Source organism: Eubalaena glacialis, chromosome 2, assembly GCF_028564815.1.
Source record: "Eubalaena glacialis isolate mEubGla1 chromosome 2, mEubGla1.1.hap2.+ XY, whole genome shotgun sequence".
Taxonomy (NCBI): Eukaryota; Metazoa; Chordata; class Mammalia; order Artiodactyla; family Balaenidae; genus Eubalaena; species Eubalaena glacialis.
In genome coordinates, this window is record NC_083717.1 from 71,111,086 (window position 1) to 71,135,980 (window position 24,895).

General features: G+C 56.0%; 1 protein-coding gene across 1 annotated transcript; it reads right to left on the minus strand.

Annotated features, from left to right (window-relative positions):
• Nucleotides 1-599: 599 nt before the first annotated feature.
• On the minus strand, nt 600-23,777 carry PLEKHO2 (pleckstrin homology domain containing O2). Its single transcript, XM_061180197.1, has 6 exons — nt 23,624-23,777; nt 17,447-17,596; nt 12,438-12,554; nt 8,067-8,171; nt 6,456-6,554; nt 600-4,108 (listed from the first exon to the last, which is right to left on the minus strand). Exons 1-6 carry the CDS (start codon nt 23,633-23,635, stop codon nt 3,083-3,085), a joined length of 1,509 nt encoding a protein of 502 aa, XP_061036180.1. The 5' UTR covers nt 23,636-23,777; the 3' UTR covers nt 600-3,082.
• Between the last annotated feature and the right edge of the window lie 1,118 nt (nt 23,778-24,895).

A 24,895-nucleotide genomic window follows, 5' to 3' on the forward strand; every position in this document is an offset into this window, starting at 1 on the left:
TGAGGTTAAAATGACAGCTGGAATCATTTTGAACCATCATAGGAAACACCTGTTCAGGCAAGCATCCTCAATGGAGATTAGATCTAAGGGGAAATTTTGATGAGGTGCAGCATATTTGTGCATGGTCTTTAATAAAAAGTCTCCCAGATTGCTTGTTAGTTACATGAGAAAAATATGTAACCATACAACAAAAATCAGACACTTTGGCTGATCAAAATAAACATCACCAGTAAAAGTCGGATGGAGGTTGTGTTTCCAGATGTGATTGCCTGAGAAGGATCTAGTATCGCCTATGCAGTTCTCTGGCTGAGACTCTATAACCTTGATCTAATTATGAAGTAACTGCAAACCAACCCCAAATGAACAATATTCTATTAAAAAGCTGGGGAGGACTGTATTCTTCAAAAATACCCAAATCGTGAAAGATAAAGGCTGTGGAAACATTTCAGATTAAAGGAGACTTGAAGAGACATGTATATAATATTCAACCCTACACTGGAGGCAACATGTGATTAAAGGATATTATTGGGTCTAACGACAAAATCAGAATATGAACAGCAAGTATTCTATCGGTGTTAAATTTACTGAAGTTGATACCTGCACTACGATTAATGAGAGAATATGCTTATTTTTAGGATATACACACTGAAGTATTTAGGGGAAAGGGGCCATGACAACTAACTCTCCAAAGACTCAGAAAAAAAAAATTGTGTGTATACTACAGAGAGAAGGCACTCAAAAGACAAGGCAACAGGTCAATCTGAGTAGAGTATATGCGTGTTCTCTGTCCTATACTTACTCTCGCAACTTTTCTCTGTGTTTGAAATTATTTCCAAATGAAGTTTTTAAAAACTGAAAAGCATTGTTCCCTATGACACTTAGCCTCCGGGCTGTAGAAACATGTTGGGGGCAGGGGGTGAGACTGGAGCGCCTGGCCAAGTTTAGCGAAGGTGGAGCACTGAGGGAGGGCGAGGCCCCCAGCCTAGCCTATGAGAAGTGGGCCCTCGAAGAGAGCTTGGAGGAAAGGTGATGCCCCGGTCAACCACCACCTACCCTCCGCTTCCATGAGGCCCTGGAGCTGGTCCCCACGCCAACAAACAGGCTTGTGGCAGCGAAGTTCCACGAAAAGGGATTTATTGCCAAACTTCAAGAAAGGCGCTTCATAAGCAGAAGGCATGGAATGCCACCCTCCTCAAGGAGGCAGGCCAGGCAGCCCCTGTGAATTCCCGATCCTCTCCCCTCCCCTGGAAGCTGGCTTCCCCCTCGGGTCCAGGCTGCCAAGGCACAGGAACCCCACAGAAACCAATGGCATTAGGCCACTAAGGTGACCCCAGAGCTACTTGCTCAGCCTGGTCACTTATCAGAGGAGGAAACTGAGGCTCTAGTCCCAGGAAGGAGGCGACTTGGCTAATGCTCCAGCCGGCCCAGGCTGCTGGTGGAGCAAGGCTGTTCCCCAAAGGAAGACTGCAGGGGGCCACGTGACTGTGGGCCCCTGGCGACATTCTTGCTCTCATACTGGAGACAGATGGAGAGACAGGCAGACTGTGGCGTGGGAGCCTAGTCTGTTCAAGGAGTGTGGCTTAGGGAGGCCAAGGCAGGCTCACGAGCCATGACCTTGCTGCTTGCCTCCACCCCTGCCCAGTACAGGCCGCAGAGTGGACACGTGCCCCTCCCGATCCCTGGACACTGCCCTCAAGAACCAAGGAGAAGTAAAGAAGACAGTGACCTGTGCCGGTGGGCCTCAGAGGGCATGACTAGTGGCTGGGGGTGAGGCAGTAGGCAGGAAGGCCAGGCACGCAGCTGTGACCCTCCTTCTCTTTCAGTAAACAAAAGTGCACTTGCAGAAACCCCTGAGCAGGCCTGTCAGAAGCTGCGCCTACTCCCGCAGGCCCCAGGGAGAGTGGCTGTGGCCCTCAGGGCCTCTGCACCTATAGACTGCCCTCAGTCCGGCCGCTGCAGCAGGATGGAGACTGGATGTGCTCCTGGAGCCAGAGACGATGGGGGGGAGGGGCTCGGGAGAGGCCCAGGGTGCAGGCACGGACCAGGAAAGGGAAGGAGCTAATGCTCCTTCCACAAGGAAGTTCAGGAGGAGCAGTCCCTCTAGCCTGAGCCAGAGGGGTGAGGGGAAAGGGGAGAGGGAAGTGGGTTCAGGTCCCAACACATTCCCATCGGCATTCGAAGAAATAACTGGGATATTGGACCTGTTTGGGTTGAGAAGCAACCACAGAGACCCAGCTATAAATCCCATCTGGGAGGCACAGAAGTTGGGGCAGCTTCTCTTCTGAAGGTTGATTTATAATGAATTACATACAGGATGTTCTGATGTCGACATCGGGTTCACCTGTACAGGAATGTGCAAGGCTGGACACAAGCAGGTCCAGGGGCAGGGACTAGACTAGAGACCCTTCGAGTTCCTCCTCCACCCTGGAGTCCTCCAATCACGGCTCACCAGAGGGGAAGGCCTGCAGAATAGGAAACAGGCCCAGGGAGGGGGCTCACAGCTAATGGCTTTCTCACACAGATGCCTCCCACCTGCCTTCAGAGGCCCTAGCTGGGTTCCAGGTCTCACTCAGCTGAAGGACAAACCTCTAGTCTAGACCCAAGGCCCCTGCAGCTACTAGGAATAGGGGGGTGGGGAGGGTTGCTTATGGCTTGAAGCTGCCTCTGCCTGGGAACATCTGGACATGGAGGCAGCAGGGGGGCTCAGCTGTGCTCTATTCAGAAGTCAGGAATGTAAACTATTGAGGGCGCAAAGCAGAGATGACGCCGCCCTCAAAAACCCGAGCGCTGTGCCAGGGCCCTGGGGCTGTTCGGAACGATCACGCCAGCACAGAGGTACCGCATGTGTGCTCCCAGCCCAAGCCCAGAGCCGGAGGCCCGGCCAGAGAGCAGCCCTGGGTGGCACCTGGCACCTCTGGCCAAGGCAGGGCGAGAAGGATCCCAGGAGTCTCTGCAGGTCCTGGCCAAACCCTGACATGCCTGATGGCCCTTCTACAGCCTGGAAAGAAGCACATTTCTCGGCAGGGCTGGGCTCCGATGGACTGAGCCGGCCAGGAGGGACCATGCTTTGGCCCGGCAGGCCCTAGGGTGCGCTTCTCCTGTAGAGGGTCACCAGCTCCTTCCGCTTCTCCCGGAGCCCAGGTGCTTCCTGGCTCAGCTCGCCCAGATCTCTGATCTCCTGCAGGACCTGGGTGGCCTGCCTCAGCTGCTCCACAGCCTGGCTGAGCAATGCCTCGGCATTCCCAGCAGCCGGCTCACTGCCCAGCACCTTGTTCAACAGTTTCTCCGTCTGTTCCGAGGCCACCTTCACCTCCAGCTGGGCCCGATACAGCTGTTCCCCAGGCTGCCGTGGACGTCGGGGGCCTTCCCCAAGCAGGTCCCCCAGGGAGGAGCAGCGGGGATGGAACTGAGGCTGCGGGTCCCAGCGGGGCAGGGCTGTGGACGTTGTTGCATCCTTTGGGAGAGTTCCTGGGGTGCCTGCGTCCTGGGATGGCTTGATGGGCTCAGGGCTGTCATCCATACCATTCACCGAGACCTGTGCTGGGCCTTGGGCAGAGGTCTCAGAGGCCCCAGGACTCTGGGCTGGCCCAGAAGCCTGCACGCCACTCATGGAGGCTCTCAGTTTCTCCGATAAGATCTTGGGTGGGGGTGTAGGGGGTGGAGGGGGCTTCCCACCCTCCCTAGGCACGGCCTTGGAAGTCCCAGAATCGGGCACCTGGGGCGGTTCTGTACTCTCAGGGTCGGGGGGCTCCTCAGGGCTGGGGCTCTCCCAGCTCACCTTCAGTTTGTCAGGCAGGACCCTGTTGGGGGGCTGCTCAGAGCCCCTGTCCTCCCCCACTGGAGTCTCTGAGTCTTCTCGGCTTTCAGGGTGGGCCTCAGAGCTTGCTGGGACAGGGGTGGAGGCTCTCTCCCCTACAGGGGTCTCCACTCCGTCACCAAGACTGGTTGTCTCAGGCGCTGCGGAAGGCTTGGTAGGAGGCATGGGCGGCCGGGGTGTCTCCCGGGGCTGGGCTGCACTGACGTCATTGCTGGGGGCAAACACTGGCAGCCCGCTGTCAGGAACATCAAGGTCCAGGCGCGAAAGCCCATCGGATGCTGCACTGGCTACCTGGGTGGAGGGGCAGGATATGGGCATCAACTTGGATGACCAGCCACTGGGTCAGGTGTGCCCACCTACAAGGTATTCAAGCCCTCCCATCCAGGCTGCCCAGGTCCCTGGCCCTCTACTCTCCATGTCCTCTGCTCTGGTTTCCAAAGCCACCTGATTAGAAGCTGAAGTGATTCTCTGATGAATCCTCTCCTCTCTCTCACTTCCATAGAATTCCTGGTTTTGAAATCACAGGCCAGGAAGCCAGAGCTAGGGTGTCCTCTCAGCGCCCCAGCCTGGCTTCTTCCGGCCTGTGTGATAGGCTGCTCTTTTGAATGGCAATTGTGCTGGCCTGGGTGGCAGGGGACATAGTTCCAGCCCTGTTTTCGGTCCCCTACCTGGCTGTAGGCCTTGGGAGGGTCCCTTCTCTGCAACCACCCACACAGGGTCCCCACAGTCAGCAGGCGACAGGACCAGAACTCACAGATGGGTCTCCTGCATCATCCTGAGCTCACTCGCCCTGCAGACCTCTGTCCGGTCTGCCAGCCCTCCGGGCCAGAGCTCTCCAGCCTTCGCCTGCCCAGCTGCTCAGCAGCCAGTGCCCGCTCTCCTCGTGCTGTCACATGTGGCACCAGACACGGGCAGCCCCAGACCACAGCTGAGTGCCAGAGGAGAACAGCTGCACCCAGCAGGCAGCTGTCCCCACCTGGCCCCAGGGGTCCACAGGGACACCCAGCAGCCCCACGGTCATGGGGACAACTCCCAGGGAGCCTCAGAGGGCCTGGAGCGGGGCTGGGCAGGAGGCCCTTCCCAAGGTCCCTCAAGGTCCCTCACTCCCTTTTACACACACAGGGTGACCTGGCCTACACATGCACTCAGTCACTGGACATGAGTCCCTCCCTGAATTCTTCTCAGAGGGTTCCCCTCTCCAAGGCTGGCCTGCCCCACACCTCCTAGGCCTCCTCCCTCAGACGTGCCTTTCCTCTCTGGCTACTTCAGTCACTCCCTCTGCAGGCTTTTCTCCCTCAGCTGACAGACATGAACAGGCTATCTCATCTCACCAGCAAACCCTCCAATGACCTTGGCCCCTTTCTGTCTCCCTCTTTCCCCACCATGGTCTATCTCCTTCTCTCCAGCACCCCCAGCTCTGCACCCCATGACAGCCCTAAGCGGACTCCTTCTCTGAGAAAATGTGCTGTAAACGTCACCATCTGCCTTTTCCTCAGTCCTGCCTCGTGACTTGTGGCTGCCAACCTGGCTGATGACCCCCAGTCCTGTGCCCTTCTCTCTGGATGCGCCACTCTCTGGCTTCCTCTTCCTTTGCTCCCTACTGCCCCCCATTCCCCAAAGGCAGCATTTGCTGAGGTTCTTTCCTGGCCTCCAAGATCTCTCCCCCAACTATCTACACCCATCAGTAACACTGGTCTGATGAAGGGCTCCTCCCTTCCCTCTCCCCCTTGCCCATAACTTCTCCCACATTCCCTGTGTCCAGGGCCTCCCTTCGCCGGGTCTCCAGGCTTGGGGGCACTCCTGACAACCCTCCCTCTTTGTCCAGTCCGCCTCCCTGAGTTCTGAATTCAATCACAAGCCCAGGTGGCTGTTGCTTCCCAGTGTCTCTCCCACCAGCCCCTCCCTTTTCACCCCCTCCTGGAGCCTAGAGGCCCCACCCCTGCCTCTATTTCCTGGGCCCCTGCCTTTCCCTCCATCAACCTGACCCATCCTACCCAGGGCCTCCAACTGACCTCAGGAACACACCCTCCCATCCATCCTGCCCCCGACTCCTGCTTTCAAGGCCTCCACAATTTCCTCCCCCTGACCCCGCCTTCCCAGACACATCTCCCAGTCAAAGGGACCAGGCACACCTCAAACTCCCCTGCCCTGGGCCTCAAGCTCGCACCATTCCCTCCACCCAGGACCTCCCTCACTCCAAGTCTGCCCACTGAAGCCGTTCCCATGCTTCAAGGGTCAGCTCAGGTGTCTGTGGGTCCTCTGTGGTCCCTCCTGCTCAGCCTCTCTGAGCCGCCCTCTGTGCCAAAATTAGACAGCGCTGCTTGGAGCAGTCCGTGGACAGGTCTCTTCTCCAGCTGGAAGCTGAGCTCTGAGAGGTGGGGACTAGCCTCAGGCTCTCAGTTTCCCTCCAGCACCAGCTTGGGTTAAGGCCCGTGGACTCAACACGGGAAGCAGGCGCACCCACTCCCTGAGCACATACAGCACACGCGTCTCCACACCGACACCCCGCATGCCACTCAGGCAGCCCGATACCAAGAGTGCGCAGGAAAAAGGTGGCCCAAGCCCGCTGCCACCTAAGGAGCTGTGGTCCCAGGCTCATCTGACTCCCAACCTTCCCAAGCTGGGGCCAAGGCCTTACCTCCTTCAGGTGGACCCTTGTAGGGGGCCGGCGCCGCTGACCCCCACGTACGCGGTCCCGTGTCACATGCTCCAGGGCACAGCTCTTGTCCACCTTTACCTGGGAAGGACAGGGAACCACATCAGGCCCCAGCAGGCCTTGAGGAGAGGAGGAAATGCCCGGGCGTTAACCTGAGACTCAGAGGCGGGGTCTGCACCTGCATCCTTGCTTGACAGGGTCAAGTGCCCCAGCTGTCCCTCTCTTTGAGGCATCTCCCTGCTTTTCTCCCTGCCTCTACACAGCCTGTGTCGTCTCTCTGCAGTCTGAGGCTCTCCCTCCTCTGCAGCTGCTCTCTTTGCCTCAGTCTTCCTGCCCAAATGTGGGCTATCAGCCCTCACCCCTCAGTCCACTGCAATATGTGAGCAGCCCTGAGGCTGCTTTTGTGCTTAGCTGGGGGAGAGCGGGGAGAAGACAGCCCATGATCCCCTAGTACCTGGCTTCCAGAAAAGACCTTCCCTGGCCCCAGTCACTCTCCCAGGACCCCTGGGGATAGCTCAAGAAAGAGCAGGGCCTCCACCCCCAGGGGTCGGGGAGTCTTGGGGGCAGCATCTCCTCTCTAAGGATAAGGAATGAGGGCGAGGAGTAGCCGGGAAGCCACAGGAAGAGACACATGGGAAATCCAGACTCTGAATCCCGGAGCAGCCTGTCCCTGCGGTGGGGGGGTGGGCTAAGACTCTTCTGCCCACAGGGGAGGCTCAGGCCCACCTGAGGGTCTTTGCAGTGGAGGAGTTGGTCCTGCTCTGCCAAGGCTGTGGGCCGAGACCCAGCCCATGCTCCTGTGGCCTCCAACACTCTCTCCCTGGAAATGGGGACACTTTCCCAAGCAAGTGAAGGGCTGAGCATGGCACAGTCACGTAAGACGTGATCCAGGAGCCATGGCTGTGAGGCAGGGAACCTGGGTGTTAAGAGGGAACTTGTGTGGGAAAATTCACTCCCCTTGGGTCTCAGTCTTCTGCAATCCAAGGGGTCACTCTAGGTGGCCCCCAAGTCCATTTTTGCCCAAACAGCTATGAATCCATGATGTCAAAGATAAACCCTCCCTAGGAGATCTGGCCCCCTGGGACACCCTGCCTGCCCAAAGCCTGATCATGGCCCTGCTGCCGTCACCACTACAGCACAGGGGGCTGGGTGGCCACTGCAGGCAGATAAGGAGCCCCAGGGTTAGAGCCAGCCAAGCTTGGACCTCACCGCCCAACTGAAGAGTGAGCTGTCAGGCTCTCAGCTCACCCACAGACCTCTCTGCTGTTTCCTGCTGTTTCCGGCTGGGGCTGGGTTGGAAAGGATGCATGGCTGCATCCAGTTAAATTCTACCCCACCACTTACCCACGTTTTAATTTAAAACAAGTTACTTAACTTCCTTACATCTCAGTGTCCTCATCTGTAACATGGGAACACAACCACCTACTTTGAGGGGTGTTGTGAGGATTAAACGAGGTAACAACCACAGATGCCCCAGTGTTTGTAGCAGTGACATAATCAAGGAGTTGTCAGGGTGGGGTGGGGCAGGGTCCACTCTGAGATCACACACGGTGGGAAAGGAGACCCAGAGCCGTCCACAGGACCTCATCGCACCTCGTCGAAAGCCTTGTTCTTGCCTCGGTTGATCCCTTCATTGAGGGCTTTGATCCAGGATTCCTTCTCCTCCCCATTGGGTGCCTGGAACTTGATGTCGCTGACCTGCAAGGGGCATGCGTGGGGTGGATAGTAGATGTTTAAAAGGGTTCACATTTGGGGTCTTGAGGAAGCTTCCCACTCTGGATTGAAGTCTGCCCCCGCACAGCTGGTCAGGAGCAAACCACAATGACCCCCACATCAGGTCTGACACTGGGGCTTCAGAGCAAGGGAGGGGACAGATCCAGCAGAGAAGGGGCCCTCTCCATGTATACAGCTGCCAGAGATTTGGATTCGAATCAGCCTTGCCCAGATCTGGTCTCACTCCATGTGACTCCCCCAGACCAGCTGCCTGACCTCTGAGTTTTCTCTGTAAAGTAGGAGTAGTCTCAGTCTACTTCCACCAGACTGAGTACAATGACAGAGGTGACAGGCATGAGGGGTGTCCACTGGTGAAGGCCCACTGGAACCAGGGCCGCCCGCAGCTGCCCAGTGGGCCCCACAACCAGTCCTGGACAAGTGGAAAAGTCCCTGGGTCTCCTTTCTGGCCTTGAATCACAGACTGCAAGAGAGAAAGGGCATTAGGGGGTCAACTCCAGCCCCCTCATCATATAGATGAGGAAAAAGAGGCTCATCAGATGGGATGGGACTTGGCCAAGGTGGCCTAAAGTAATACCATGACTTGACCTCACACCCAACCTCATCCCACGCCACCCCATGGGTTCCTTCCCACCTCAGGCAGGAGCTCTGAACTCCTACATTAGAATCAGAAGGCAGCTCAGAGAGGCCCCTTCCTGCCAGGCCCCACGGTCAGACAGGAAACAGCGGAAGGAGTGAGGCCACAGAAACCAAGGAGCTGTCCCTATGGTGGACGCAGCAGTAGGGCCTCTGAGCTGCACAGACCAGCCCTCACAGCTGGCTGACTCGGAGCCTCAGGGAGCTATGAAGATCAGTGATGTAGCAAAGTGTTAAATGTGGAAGTGGGCACAGAGGGGGTGCTCAGTAATAGGAATTATCACCATTTCTCTCCTTCTGGACAAAACAGTCCTAGTTTCCTCATCTGGAAAAAGGGATGACACCGCCTACCACAAAGCAATGCTGAGGGAATTAAACATGACTAAAGCCACAGCCCGGCACATAGTAGGTACTCAGTAAATAGTTACTGAATGAATAGCTAATCAATGAATGAACTGGCCCAAGGTTCCCGTTTTGGGGCCGCTGCCCACTCTGACCTCAAGATGCCCTAGTTCTTTGTCGGGCGGGTCACCAGCTGCCCATCCCTGCCCGGGTGTTAAGATAGCGCCTTCCCTCCTGCTGCTCTCCCAGTTATGTAACATGCAGCCCGCCTGGCCCCCTCAGCATCCTTGTTATATAACTTCCTCCTGGCTGCCTCTGCCTTCTCCTCACACAGGGCCCTGGTCCCACCCACCTCCCCACGCCAGGCACAGCCAAATGCTCATTTGCATGACCAGGGTAAATTTGATCCTGGCAGCAGATCGGCAGCTAAGTCGAAAACCCCAGGGCACCTTGGCAACTGTCTCAGCCCAGCCATCAGGGCCAGTAGGGGCTCAGGAAGGGACAGCGCTGCATCTGGGCTCTGAAAGGGCCCACCCAACCCTGAATGGGGGCTGCGAGTAAGGTGGCCCAGGGCAGCCCATGAGCCCAGCTACACTTCTCCTGCTCACAGGTCCTAAGTTGGTGGGGTCCTTGCCTGGTGCAGGACTTAGCATCCCAGAGAGCTTGAGAGGCATACACTTGAACTCAGCAACAGATGCAGCAAGAGAAAGAGCACTGGCCTGAGAGTCAAGATCACAGGGTCTAGTCGCACCAACCTGCAATGAGACCTGCACAGGTCTCTTTACTATTCAGGGCCTCAATGGGACAAAAACACAACCACTGGACTCAACCCAAACTGTGACCCTTTCCCACTGACAGCCCACCTAGGCAGGCTGGGGGGAGGGTGTTGGCCCAGGGGCTCCCCTAGGAGAGGGAATACGAGGTTAAATGGGACCCAGCCTCACCCTAAGGAACCCTGAAATCCTGCTGAATGAGCCAGGCATCCCACAAGGGTGGTCCGAATAGGGACAAATAGAGGACCAAGAAGTTGCTCCTCTTGCCCCACCCCTGTGTCCTGAAGGCTGCACACGTCCCTCCTCAAGCCCTTCCTAGCACAGGCCCCGCTAGGAGTTTAGAAGCTAACGGGACTGGACACAGAGAAGGCCCACACATGGCTGGAAAAGGGGGGAGGACAAAATGGCAGAGAGGAAAGAAGCAGGAGGGGGAGAGAGGAGGCAGGAAAGAGGAAAGGGCCAAGCTGGCTGAAACCAGCGGGGCAGCAAGGCCCAGCAGAGGCCACCCTGCTTCCTGGCAGCGTCTGCCTGTGACCTCATGGCAGGGGTGTGGGGACAGGGAGGCAGGAGGGAGAGGGGCACGCAAGACACTGGAGTCTTTGTTTATTTGATTAGAGGGAAAAAAAGGCGGCCTCAGGACCAGACAGCCAGGGTCATGTGACCTCCCGGCCAGCCTGCAGCCTCCCTGAGGAGGGGAACACCCAGGGCGATAGGAAAGGAGAGAGGATGCTGGGGGGGGCGCGAGGCCGTCTACCATCTGGCCTTTGGAGAGCGCCCACTCTCTGTGTGAGCTCCTGGGTGCTGAGGGTCAGGGGCCCTTGAGCCGGAACCAGGGTGGGCTGCGCTCCCGCTGCCCAGCAGCCCCCACCAATCACCCCACAGCCCCATCTCCCCGACCCTCGCCCTGCTCCCAGGGTCACCCAGAGCTGACCTGAACTCTTGGCACGATTCAGGGATGAAAGGGAGGGTGCTGGCCGAAGCAGCTGACAATGCAGCTGCAAAAACAGGCCTCTCGGAAGGTGATGCCCCCCCCAGTGGGGCCCGACCCACCTGGCCCACCACCAGATGATTCTCAGAGCCGCGAAAGGAGGTGGCCCACAGAACCGTGCTGGCAGAGGACAGAGGAGCAAGGCCCCCTCCACCTCACATCCACATAAGCTCACTAAGGGACACACAAAGACCCAGGCAGCCCCTGGGCCAGGCGAACACTCAGCGGCACATAAAGAGGTGCACACACGCCCATCAGGCACACAGGCAGACCTTCACATATAGCGCACTCTACACCTCTCCCAAATACACACACACAAATACAGCGCCACTGAGAGAGGAAGTGGATCTCCAGGAAAGGGTCGGGGCTCCAGGGCCTGAAAGACCAAAACGTGGCTCTCCCCTTCCTCACAGAGCCCTAAGCATCAGAGGTCAATGAAACCTGCCCCTACCCTGGCATACTGCCACCCCCAGGGTCAGAGCTCCACGGTGGCTCCCTTGCCCCCACCCACCGCCAAGTGGGACAGAGGGTTAGTGAGTAAAGCATCATGGTCTCCTCCAGGGCCCAGAGCTCCGGGGACCACAGAGGACTGGGTTCCTGGCCCTTAAACCTATGAAAGAGACAGAATGGCTTCGGGCAAGCCCAGACGAGGCCCACTCTCCAACCCCCAGCCTCTGTGACTCAGCCCCGCTCTGCGAGGCTCCACGTGACATGCAGAGGTCGGGGCAAGGCACGGCCCAGCTGCAGATTGGCCTGAGCTGGCGAGAGGCGCTGTAAATGCCAGCCTCCAATCTGATCTCCCTCCTGACATCTGTGAAACTCCACCACATGTTAACACCCAGCCGGACTCCCTGCCAGAGGTGCGGGGTGCAAACAGCGAACTTCATCCACACACACAGCATGTCCCAGGGCAAGAACCTCTCAGGCAAGAGACTTCCTCCAGCTTCAGCCAAGAAAGAACAGTGCGAAGGGAGGAAAGCTGGGGGGCTGCAGGTCCGAGCACTGAGCCTAGGATGAAAGGTAGGAGAGGTGGCCCACCCAGGAAGGCCTGGGATGAGGAGAGGGTGTGGCCGCCTGACTACGTCAGGGTGTCAGAGGCCTGGTGGGGTGAAGGCCTCATCCCCAGCTTTCTTGCCTCAGTCCTGGGCCTCCTGGGTATGGGAGATGGCCAAGGGCCCCACCTCCCAAAGGCTACTTTCCAACTACAGCCTGGGAAGGAGGCCCCAGGGCCTAGAAGGGGAGGGGGGAGCAGAGCTCTCAGCAGAGCTCTAAATGCGCCTCCTATCAACCAGGGGCTGGGGCGACTTCAAGATAAAAGCAAGCCAAAGGTCCAACCTGTGGCAGCCCCTGGGTCTGAGCCTCAGCCACATTCAACAGAGAACCGGCAGACTTGCATCCAGGGGCCCAGCCTGTCTTAGAGAGCCTTCCAGGGGTGACCTTCCCCAGGAGACCCTGGCCTGGAGGGAGGTCAGTCAGCAGCAGGCCTAGCCCTACCTTGTTCCCTGGGGACCGCAGCAGAATAAAGCGGTGTTTCCGCTTGAGGAGGGCACGAAGGTCCTGGCACTTCTCATAGCTGCCCAGCTCCACTGTCTCCACACACTTCTGCTCATCCTGGGGAGGGAGACAGAGGGGACATGGTGAGAGCTAGATGCCCTAGGCCCTCAAACACCCAGGCCCCGCCCCAGACCCTGATCCCACTCAGTGAGGGCACTGCTTGGTCAGAGGGGGCCCTCGGGCTGCCAATCAACCACCAAGATGCAGCATTCAGACCCTGGCAAGGAGACGGTGTTCAGTCCACGCTGGTTGGAGGGATGCCCTCAAGGCTCACCATCCATATGAGAAATGGGGCTCACAGCCCGAAGGTGTGTAGCAGGGCTGACTCAAATGTGCCTAAGGTCAAAGGAGGAAACGCGGAAGCTAGAAAGGCTTAGGAAAGTGTGCCTGGGAGTCCATACAGGCCCAGAAGCCAGGCAGAGACCTGTGAAGAGGTGGTCTGGAAGGAGGAGCAAGTTATCACAAATGAGGGGAAAAAAGGCCTTCCAGGCAGAGCCACTGAGAGAAGCGTGAATAAGGCTGTTTGAGGTTACACAACCTGCCTTCACCACAGTGATCCGGAGTTGACTTCCCCACTTGGCATCTTCCTCTGCTGACCCTTGGCTTGGGGTGAGAGGCCACTCTCCATGGCCTGCACAGTGGAGAAGGCAAGGGTTCCTTCAAGAGTACCCCCTGAGTCTGCCACCATGAGGCCTCATCACTAGTAAGGCTGGTGGCCAGGACAGCGGCCAGCCTCTTCTCGGTCACCCCTGGACGCTGGCTGGGCTGCCTTTCTGCCTGCCAGCCCTGGCCCTTGAGTGTTTTCTCCTCGTGGGCTCTACCCACCAGGTGCCTCTCCAGCCAGCTGTCTGGGACACCCTCCTCCCTCAATGGTGGTCAGTTGGTTCCACTTCCAGGGGACACCCAGCTGGAACAGCTTCCTGGGTGTGGCACACTCTCCCCCTGGAGACTCGAGGGAAGTAGATGCAGGCCCTGGAGACTGGCAAGCAAGTTAAGCCAACTCTTGCTGTTGGACATCATGCAGAGCATCCAACCAGGGACCGCCTCAGTGCTCCACAGTTTGGGGCGGAATATCTGGGAGGCAGTGACTCGATTATTTGCAGAGGAAATGCCCCAATTTCCCTCCATGATAATTCGCATATACTAAGAAACCCTGACACTTAGCGAGCACTTTTGCATCCCCGATTCTCCTGAGTCCCTCAAGCACCCTGAAATCCTAGAGCCCCAGTATTTGTCTCATTTTATAGAGGAAGAGAATGAGACCTGGAGGCGAAGAGATTTGCCCTTGGGCACAGACCCAAATATAAGGAGCAGGGCCAAACGCAAACACCCATCCTCTGACTCCCAAGCCAGAGCCCTTTGTAGCATACCACACTCCTTCCAGCCAGAGCCAGAAGCTGGACAGTGCCCTAGCAGCAGGCTGCTCTGCACCAGTGGTCCTCCAGGTGTGGTACCTGGGCCAGCAGCCGCAGCATCACCTGAGGACTTGTTAGAAATGCAAATTCTCTTGAATAAAAAATATATATATATATCCCACAAGGACTCAGAGGAAAAAAATTTACAAATCAATTTTCACTGCAAAGTAAAGGAGCTGTTACAGTGGAGGATTACTGGACTGAATGTCAATATTATGACATAGTATGAGTGTGTTTCGTGTTTGGTAATTGCAATCATTGTTGCTTTTGTTGTGGTCATCCATTTACAATGCTTGGCGTCAGTTTATTTATCTCTGTAAAAATAAAATACAGTATGTGTGTGTGAAAAAAAAAAAGTTAATGCAAAGTGTATCTGGGGACCAGCGCTGGTTTGCACATTATTTCCTACAGGTCTTCATCAAGATGTAGTTTATATTAATCACATGTTCAGTGAATAATGGTACAGTTTTTGTAATCTTTTTTTTACCCCTATGTTACGTTTGTTCTGGTTAAATTTATTGAAATATAATTTTCTGTCTGTTAAATCTAATAATAAAAAATTGGATAATAGGAAAAAAGAAAATGCAAATTCTCAAGCCCCATCCCTACTGAATCATAATCTTGGGGGAATGCGCCTGGAAATCTGAGTTTTAACAAGCCCTTATGCAAAAATTTGCAAACCTCTGCTCTATACCAGAGATTCTCAACCTTGGTGGCACCTGGTAGCTTTAAAAAACCCCAGTGCCCAGGCAACATCCCAGACCAATTACATCAGGATCCCTGGGGGATAGAGCTCAGACATCAGTATTTTTCAAAGCAGATGATTGTACAGCTAAGGTGAGTAACCACAGACCTACTCTCTCTTCAGCCTTTCAGGGAAAGGGGAACAGGTGGCCAGGGTGGCCTGATCTTTCCCATCTAGATTCAAACAGGTGTCTTTTCCCATTTTTGCCTCTACGCACCTCTTTCCAATCCTTAGTCTCCAGTCCCTTCCAGGTTCCTGCACTCAACACAAGGGCTGGTAAAATCCACCTGCTCCAGGAAGCTGCCCTGCTCACCCGCAAGAGCCTAAGCCTCAGTGCTCTCTCCCTCCTCTAAGGGTCCCCATCAGAGGGCACTTCTGCAGGCATCTTACTAGGTGCTAGGGACACCCTGTCATGGGGAAGAATGGTCCTAACTCCCTGCTGAGCCATCTTTCTCTACCCTCTGCTGCATGCGTCTGCTCTCCTTTCTGTTCCCCCTACAGCACCCTACAAGGGGCAGCCCTCAAGAGGAAAAGTTTGCTGAACTGAATGCCTGACTCAGAGTGAGACTCCAGAAAGGACGTTCCCCCCGACCCCATCCCAGAGAGAGAGGCTCACCTACCCCATGGGCACAGGCCTCCCCCGACTAGGCAGCTACTGGCCCAAACATACCCTCCTCTGTCTGGAAACAAAAGTCACTCCATCTCCGCCACCCGGCTCCCCACGGCTGCCTGACCTGGGTCTCCTCTCAACCTGAAACGCTGAATCATCCGGCCCTTCTGCATCTCAGAAAAATCGGATAAACCAGCAGACACTGGGCGGGGGCAGCATTTTTGGAATGTCAGCCTCACTGACAGCAAAGAAACAGCCAAGAGTCATTCGCACTCGCCTAGTTCCTTACATCAGAAAGAGGAATTGAACTAGTAAGCATTTCTCAACTCCTTCTCCTGCGCCAAGCTCCCCCACCCCCGAGTGCTAAGTTCTTAAAACTGCCCTGAGGTTTTTAATAGTGATTTTTTTTTTTAAAGCATGATTTAGACTTTTTGTGTTTAGGGGATATGAAATCCTTCCTGCTTCCCAGACGTGGGCCAGATGTAGAGAGGTGACCCAGGACAAGTCTGGTAGCGCCTGACGACGGGCTGACAGCTGGGGGGCCTGTCACTCAACTCTTATGGCAGCTGGGACTGCAGGAAGCTGCGACAGCCCCCTTTATTTATAAAAATAGCCCCCTGCTGCCGCCACAGCACATCCTAATTTGGTGACAGCAGCAGTAGAGAACATCTGGGGGGCTGTCTGCACCATTCACCCCCTTGGCCTCCTCCGGCTGCTTCTCTGACACCCCAACTCCATGAGCCTGGGGACTCGGTCAGGAAAGGTGAGATGCTTCTCAAAGGCAGCTCCTTTGAACACCTAGATCTTTCTTGGTCTGCGACAACTATGAATTTGCCAAGACAGCCTGAGGCATGCTGACAGAGGCTGATGGGGAACAGGCAGGATCCCCCTTCCTCTGCCCCCAGGCCAGTTCTGCCCCGTGTACTCTGTGTGTCAGAGTCATACAGTGATAGCCCAGTCGCAGTGGACAGGCCCTCTGAGAGCCTCAACCCCAGAACATAAACAGCATCTCCAAGTAAAGGCCACCTTTTCACGTCGGGTCTTCACCCAGAACTTTATTGACACTTATTTAACACACAACTTCTACATCCTGGGTTGTCCAAGTTCGAAACCTGCTGAAATGAAAAGGGGCACAAGTCTGAAGTGGGAAGATATGAGGACTGTGAGAGGCACAAGGACGGCAGAAGCGGCAACTGGCAGCTTGATGTTAGAGGAGAATGCAAAGCTGAAAAGTACAGTCTGGCAGTACGGAGCAGCCTGATTGATCATCAGTGACTCTGAGCCACCAAGGAAAGACTCCGTTTAGGCCAGCACCTTCTGTTGAAGGGCAGACAATATCCAACATATTTTAGAGGACTTCCACCAAGAATAAGTTTTAGAGTTTACTTGCTGACATAGCTGGGTGGAGAGATCCCTGACTTTGGTTCTAGACCTGACCTTCATTCACTGAGATGTTGAACAGGATTTGAGCACCCTGGGCCTCAGGGTGCTCCTCTGTAGAATATGACATGATGACCACTCTTTTTTTTTTTTTTTAATATTTATTTATTTATTTGGCTGTGCCAGATCTCAGTTGAGGCATGCAGGATCTTCATTGCCGTGTGCAGGATCTTTAGTTGCGGCATGTGGGCTCTTAGTTGCGGCATGTGAGATCTAGTTCCCTGACCAGGGATTGAACCCAGGCGCCCTGCATTGGGAGCATGGAGTCTTAACCACTGGACCACCAGGGAGGTCCCCATGATGACCACTCTTAAGGGACTATCGTGAGCATCGTCCGAGAGGTATGTAAGACCTCCAAACAAGCATGAGCAATAAGTATTATTTCTACTATCATTACTGAGTGGAGCAAGCTTGAGTTTTCTGGAAACTTCACAGATGTGGAACCTAGCCCCGGGACAGGGAGCTGCAGTGTAGCTGGACAGCTGAGGAGACACACACATCACTGTGTACATATGCTTCAAAGAGCCCCTCATCCAGGAGTCCTACACTCGCACCTAGAGGTATCGTCCTTGTACCACAGAGACCCAGAGAAGACCAGGCAATCGCCCAAGGTTGCACAGCAGGTCAAAAGCGAAGCAGGCCTTCCAGTCCGGGTTCTGGAATCCTCTTCTGGCCTGGGCTGCCCTCACTTTGCTCCCTGACCCGGCACCCCCAAACTCAGGACCAGGCAGGTCCTTACCTCGTTCTCGTAGACCAGCAGCTGGGCCTGGCAGAGGAGCAGGTAGCGGTCTTTCCAGAGGCCCAGGAAGCCCCCGCTGCTCTTCTTGATCCAGCCAGCCTTGTCCGCTGTCTGCGCTCCCCGAGGCTTCTGGCCCCCCTCCTTCACGCCCTGTAACATAGCATCCAGACATGCCGTGAGGGTTGCTGCCGTGAGGCCACACAGGGATGTGTCCCTCTGCTGGATACCTACTGATATCACCCCATTTGAGCTTCCCCACAACCCCTGAGGCAGATATTCTCAATCCAATATCAGAAATAACAGTTAATAACAGCAGCCACAACGATAACAGCTGCAGTCACCTTATACTGAACCACTGTATTATGTTTTACCCAAACTGTCTCATTTAACCCATGCGACTACCCTCCCAGGTGGTAGCATCATTATCCACATGTCACAGCAGACTGAAGCTCCGAGAGGGGAGGTGACTCGCCGGAGTCACACCCCTGGAAGGACAAAACCAGAATTCAAACTGGGTCTCTGACCCCATGTTCTCCCCTCCACCATTCTGCCTCCCATCTATTCATTCAACCTCATCAACACACGCTGTACTGAGCACCTACAATGTCACGGATGCTGCAGTAGGCAGGGAAGAATAAAAATAACGCATCTTTGCCCTCATAGGGCTGGCAATGCGGGGAAGGAGGAGCTGAACAAATAAACACCAGACATAAATACATTAACAACCATGAAATGCTATGAAGGAATCAGTGAAGGGGAAGTGAAGAGGAGGGAGTGCGAGAGGACAGCGGGGGACCTGGCTCAGGTCAGGGTCGCTCAGGAAGGCCTCCCAGAGGAAAGGACGTTCACGCAGGATCAGAAGGATGGGAGGAGGCAGGCAGGCAGAGTGGTAATCTTCCTCCCTACCCCTGCCCTTCTAGAGAGCCCACTCTGCAGCCCCTGCATCCTACCCCAAAGCAGGAGGTTCCACTGCCCTCATCCCTGCCCCAGGCCAGGACTTTAGGGTAGCCACCTTGTCTGGCGAGGGCTCCAAGGACGCTGCCTTCGACCACAAGCAGGTATAGGAGGTAAACTCAAACCCTTCTCTAGGACATGGCAGCCACCCTGGAGTCTCCAGGCCAGTCACTGACATCTTGTGCCTCTTGATTACCTGCTTGAGTAGCTGGGCGCCAGGTATATGCCTACCAGATGGGGTCGAATTCACATTTAGTCCCCAGAACCCAGTACCATTCCTTTACACATAATGGGTGCTCAAGAAATATCTGTGAAATGAAAATAAAAATACACCCAATTTGCTAACCACTTTGCTTCAATGACTGGTACCCACAGTGGTGAGTGTGAAGGGGAGAGTGGAGGAGAAGGGGGCTAAGAGTATGTCAGAATCTACAGGATGCTAGAAGGAAATCAGCACTGACTAATTCTGACTGCTCTATAATTTACATAAAGCTTAAAAAAGGGGCTCCAGTTAAAGGGAGCATACCTCTCCCCAGGGATACCCTGTGGCCACAGCTGCCTTTGGAAGGACAAGTCCAGACAGAAGTGTGGTGGGCTGTCAGGGGCTGGACAGGGCATGACCTCCCTGTGCTCCATCATGGCAGGGAATCCCCAGTCCAGTTCTTACTATGGCCCCCTCCCCCTCTGAACTGCATACTCCAGTGGTCAGGAGTCTGAGCTTTGAAGCCCAAGTCACGCAGACCAGAGGCAGGTCACTTGGTCTCTCTAAGCCTCAGTTTCTTCATCTGTGAAATGATGATATTAACAGAAGTTACAAGGATTATAACTCCGTGAGGGCAGGGGTTTTTGTTTTGATTACTGCTGTATCCCCAATGCCTAGACAGTGTCTGGCACACAATAGGTGCTCAATAAATGTTTGTTGCTGAATAAAAAGATACGACATACAAAGCAATGCCTAAGATACCCTAAACTTAGTAAATGGCAGCTGTCATTATTGTTACTGTTGTCACTGCCATCCTCTCTGGCTCTCTGGAACCCCTTCCCTGGGTCTGGTTCAGAATTCAGGACAAGGCCTTTCTGGGCTTAGCTGCTGGGCCTCAATGCTCCCAGGAGCTCCAGGAATATGAGGTGCCCCTCAGGGTCTCTCCCTAACTTGTAGATGGCAAGAGAAATGGAGAAGTGGAATGGTCCCAAATGGTCTTCCTGGATGGAGAAATGAGGAAGTGAGAGGCTTGCTGACAGGCCACTTATGAGCCACCCTGATCAGGGAAAGAGGGGACTTCAGGGCCCTTTGACAAGAAGGGGGAGGCTCTAGCATCCTACTATGCACCCAATGCCCCCCCATCACCAGAGACCCTGTGTTCAGCCCCATGGGCTGTGTGACCCGCTGGGGGCTTATCCACACAGAGACCCCTCCATGCTGGCCCCCACCAGGGTTGGAGGGGTAGAAGTGGGAAATGGGAAACCCCACCTCAACATCTGCCATGTCACACCCCTCCATTAGCAACTACAGCAGCTGGCCACCCCCTAGGCCTGCAGACTCTAGGCTTCTCTTAAACAAGACTGCGGAGCATGCTGCCCAGATCTACCTCTGAGCTCCAAGCTCGCCTCCTGTTTGCAGAGGCCCACCCACGACCCCCTGGGATCTCACATCCCCCTCCACTTGTGACCTCCCCTACTCGCCTCACCCACAGCCTGAGACGTGAAAACTTCCTGCCAGCTGGAAGCTCCCGGGGGCCAGGCTGGAACCTGGTACCCTGACCACCATCCTCCCGGCATGTAGCGGAGAAGTGCCCGGTGAATACCATGACTGGATTAGCTAGGGAAGCCAGTCCAGAGCCTTTAGGGATGGGAGTACCAGGATGGCACTGAGGAGAGAAGGCACTTGAGGATGGGGGAAGTGACAGCTGAGGGGCTGGAGGTGGCATGAACCAAAGCCCAGGTGAGGGTCTCCTTGCCAGAATCAGCCACAGCAACAGCCACCAGAAGACAGGCCTGGCTGGAGGTCAGAGTCCTGCCATCCTTCACCAGCCCCTCTCCCTGCCCCTCAGACACTCTCCCACCAGGGGGCCGGAGATGCCCCAGTAAGTTTTACTAAGCGGGCCCTCCCCTTGGCAGGGCTCACAGGGGAGGTTTTGTCCTGCTCAGCCCAGTTTCTCGGCCTCCTCTCCTCTTATTGACCAGCTGACCACTGTTCTTCCTGTTTCGCTCTCTCTTCTCCCACCCATCCTCACTCAGGCCCTCCCCCCCGCCCACCGCAAGCAGCTCCTGAGACACCCCTGGGCACCAGCCTGGTTCTGCTTTGCCTGAGATGGGAGGGCCTCTGGGTCATTCATTAAAAAAAAAAAAAAAAAAAAAGGGGGGGGGGCGAGAAAAAAAAAGAAAAAAATTAAAAAAAAAAAAAAAATTAAAAAAAAAAAGGAAAAAGATACCAGGTCAGTCAGCCCAACACTGTGCACAGAAAGGAGATGTGGAAAGCCACAACACAGGCCATGACAGGGAGACAGAGACCAGCAGAAGAGAACTTGCTGGCACCTCACATCACAGGGAGCTTAGGATAATGACCTTTGCCCTTTGACTAAACCCCATGATGCCCTGACCAAACTCTGCTAAGAACCTACCATGTCAGAGCCCTGTGATGGGGCAATCAGAGAGAGGAAGCACAGGCTCTGACCTGGAGAACTTCCAGTCTGATGGGGGCAACACAGACCCTGCATAAGGGAAATCCCCAGTCTGGGGGTTGGGTAGGCATCCCCTGCTTGAGAGGATCCCAGCCCACTGGGAGGGCTCTAGCACTGACCCAGACGGATACCCCGGTCTTGGCTCTCTGGTAGGGTAAGGACTTGGGGTTAGTTTGGGAAGCCCTTGCAGAAGGAAGGGTTTTGGTAGGACTGTGAGGAGGGAAAGAGACACACATCTTGGCTCAGAGAAGAAGGAAAGGCACAGAGGGTATCAAAGACCCTATACTCTCAACCCCTTCACTACAGGATGAGAAAGTGCAGGCCAGAAAGGGTCGAAGATTAGCTTAAGGTCACAAAACCAGTGCTGGGACAGGACACTGCCCTGCCTCTCTCTAGATGTGTTAGGGCAAAGGAGCAGCCTGGTGCCACTGGAGGCCAAGCCAGGGAAAGGCATGACTGAGAGGAAGAGGGGCAGAACCCCAGGGCGGAGATAGGAAAGCCTGAGTCCAGCTGCAACAATACCTCACACTGATAACTGAAGCTTTCAAAGCTTTTGCACATAAACCATCGCATTTCTGGACTGCCCACCTCCTTCATTTTATAGATGGGGAAACTGAGGCCCTGAGAACACAAATGATTAGATGCCCCATGCCCAGACCTACACTTCTGCACCAAATCTCAGCCTGATGGGGACTACCAACCCATTGCATGGAGGAGGTCACTGAGGCTGAGGGGGCTTGGCATCAGGGTTCCTGGGGCATGGGGAGGAAGTTCAAAGCCAGGGGGAGGACTAAAAGCAGCCATTTGGGAGTGAGGTGATGAGGCCAGCCTGGGGTCATGGGGCAGAGCAGATGACTTAAGATCTAAGAGGTGTTTTAGAGAAAGGAGGATGGGCACTGAGGCCTGGAGAAACAAGAGGAAGTTAAGGGGAAAAGAAATGAGAGGAAAAGAGGGATGTCAAAGGGGGGGCGGGGTAGGGAACAGGGAGCCCCCAGCTGTGTGGGGAGGTGGTGGGCAAGACCTTAGATAGCCCAGATGTGCGGGGAGCTTTTGGCATCTGGGAGTCAGTAAGTGGCAATGTTAGAGACTCAGGACCAGAGGGAGTACAGGGTTGGGCTGACCTCCAGATGAGCCATTGGCCCAGGAGGCCCCAGGAGAACTTCCCTTAATTGGGGGCCAGAGCAGATCAGGAGATGGAGTAATCCTGTCCCAAATCCCCTGGGAGAAGAAGAGGGGCCACAGCCAGACAGCCCAGCCCTCACAGCAGGGGTGGGGAAGCCCCACCCCTGTCAGCAAGAAACCACAGCCAATCATAGTGGCCTGACTTTGCCCCCTATTTCCACCCACTCTGAGAGAAGGGGCTACAATCAGGACCCGGGGAGGAGACCAGGCCCTATATTTTATAGAAGAGGAAATGCAGGCTTAGAGGGGAAGTGAGTTATCTACCATCCCACAGAAATGCAGGGCCTGGCCTGGAGGGAACTCTGACAGATACCCCAGCTGCCCCTGGGCAGTGGTCCCAGGAAGCAGGGAGAGGAGCACTGATGGGGACACAGGCAGCCTGGTCCCCAGCTGGCCAAGGTTGCCCCAAGAGTGAAGGTTTCATCTTTCCTCCCTACTTATCCAGGCAAAGACACATCTCCTCCCCTCGGTCTGGGAGGGGCAGAAGCTGAGACCCCCTTGGGGGACCAGAAGCAAAATCCTCTAGCCACAGCAGGCCCCTCCCTAGTTTATGCATTCCACAGTCACACATTAAGTGCTGGCAGTGTGCCTGGATGAGGGGGCTACTGAGAGAACTGAGTTTGCAAGTGAAGGGCAGGGGTCACAGAGTGCCTGACCCCACCCCAGACCAAGAGGGTCCTGAGGGGGAAGAGGGAGGCTCAAGGGGCATTGCTGGTCCAGCTGCCCAGCTCCTCCAGGGAGTCAGCCCTCCAGGGATGTGGGGAAGGCAGGGGCAGGGATCAGCCCCTACAAGGGCCTGACACCCAAGCAGGGGAGAAGGTAGACTCACAGGGGAAAGGGGACTCACAGGGACTTAAACAGGGGAGAAAACGCAACTTTTCCAGTCCTGCGGCCACCAGACAGGGTCACAGCCTCAAGATTCCTTGAGACAGGGACTCCAGAACCCACAGACCCACCACAAAACACACACACACACACACACACACACACACACACACACAGTGTGCCCTAAGGATCCGACGTGGACGGCACAGGGAGTCAGTGGTAAACAGGGTTCGAGCCCAGCAACCTAGGACACTTTCAGCAAGTCATCAAACTGACCAGAGCCTCAGTCTCCCCATCAATCCAATGGGAACAATAACAACCACCATGCCCATAGTCGGTGAGAGAAGACAGAAATAATGAAGGAGGATGGGTCTGCGATCCCTACCCCCGCCCCTGCTCATCTCATTTGCCTAGGCTTTGCCTGGAGACCCGCGGGAGAGGGGCTGGCTGGAACAAGGGCCTGAGCCAGGGACCCCAACCGCCGCGAGGGTCTCGAAGACCCCAGCCCAGGTCCCCCGACTGGCCCGGCCCTCACCTCCTCTTCCATGACGAGTCCGCTGAGGTCCGGCCGCTCGACCGCTCGGCCGCTCACTCCCGGCGCCGCGCGGTCTCCGTTACCTCCATCCACCGCCGGCCGGGCGGCGGCTCTGTGCGTTCTGTCCCGCTGGCTGCCGGGGGCCCAAGAAACTTCGGGGGGGCGGGGCCGAGGGCGGGGAGAGGCTTCCGGGGGCCGGGGGCGGGGCCCGAGGAGGGGACTAGCGGGGCCCCGAGGCCCTGGTCTGGGGCGGGAAACTAGGGCCGGGGCCGGGCTGAGGGAGGAGCCTGGGCGGGGCCGGGCGGGGGCTTGGGGACTGGATGGAGGAGCTGGAGCTGGAGGAAGACGTGGGTGGGGTGGGGAACCGGGCGGAGAGAGGTTTCCCTGACTCGCGGAAGGAGAGGGACTGGAAAGGAATAAAGGGTCCGGGGACCGGCAGGGGGAGGGGAGGGGGCTTCCGGCCAGAGGCAGAGGCGAGGGAAGCGGGCGGGGTCCGAGGGCGGGGCCGGGGTGGGGCAAGACCGAGAGAGCGCCCGAGGAGGTGGCGGCTTCTGCATTTCAGGTCTCCTGAGCGAGTGGGCTGGGGTTGCCTGATCGGGCCAAGCCGGCCTGGGCGGCCCAGAAATGGGGGCATCGAGAGAGTCCTTCTTTCCTACCTGACGCTAGGGTAGTGGCGACTACCTGGTCCTCTTCTCCCTGGAACCTCCTGGCAGGGCGGCGCCTGGAGCTCGGATCCCGTCCGGAGAGTCGTTTAACGGAAAGACCTGGGGCTGAGAGTCTGGACTCCAGGGTCCCTTTGGGGGAGGAGGTCTGCCTCTGACTCTCGGGGGTCCCCAAATGCAGTGTTCTCCTGCCCTCGTTGGGCATTGTTCAGAGCTGTCCTCCTCTGGTTCCTATATCTGAGGGCCCCCGCCCCCACCCCCATCCAGCAGTGACTCTTGCAGCTTTGGCAACCTTGCCGAGGAGTGAAATGTAGGGACCAGATAATGGTGTTAGTTATACCTTGTACTCTCACTTTACACTTAGAGAATCAGAGGCCTAGGGAGACAAGGTGACTGGCTACATCCCAACCTCCAGCACGGTCCTGTTCCCTCCACACACACACCTCTTCCCTCTTAGCTCTCTGGGTCAACCCTGCCCAATGCCTCTGCAGGAAGAATTAAGTGCGTGTGGAACCAATGGTGACCTCCTTTGGCTCTGGCTGCCATAGCAGCAGCTGTACCAGTTGACCCAGCTCCCCTTTCACTGCCTTCTGCTGGCCCTCAGGCTTCC

Excerpts from the sequence above, each read along its gene's own strand:
- PLEKHO2 (XM_061180197.1), bottom strand. Across the intron at positions 12,555-17,446 it reads TGCTGGTCTACGAGAACGAG|GATGAGCAGAAGTGTGTGGA; the intron begins GTAAGGACCTGC and ends CTCCCTCCCCAG. Across the intron at positions 8,172-12,437 it reads TGCGGTCCCCAGGGAACAAG|GTCAGCGACATCAAGTTCCA; the intron begins GTAGGGCTAGGC and ends TGCCCCTTGCAG.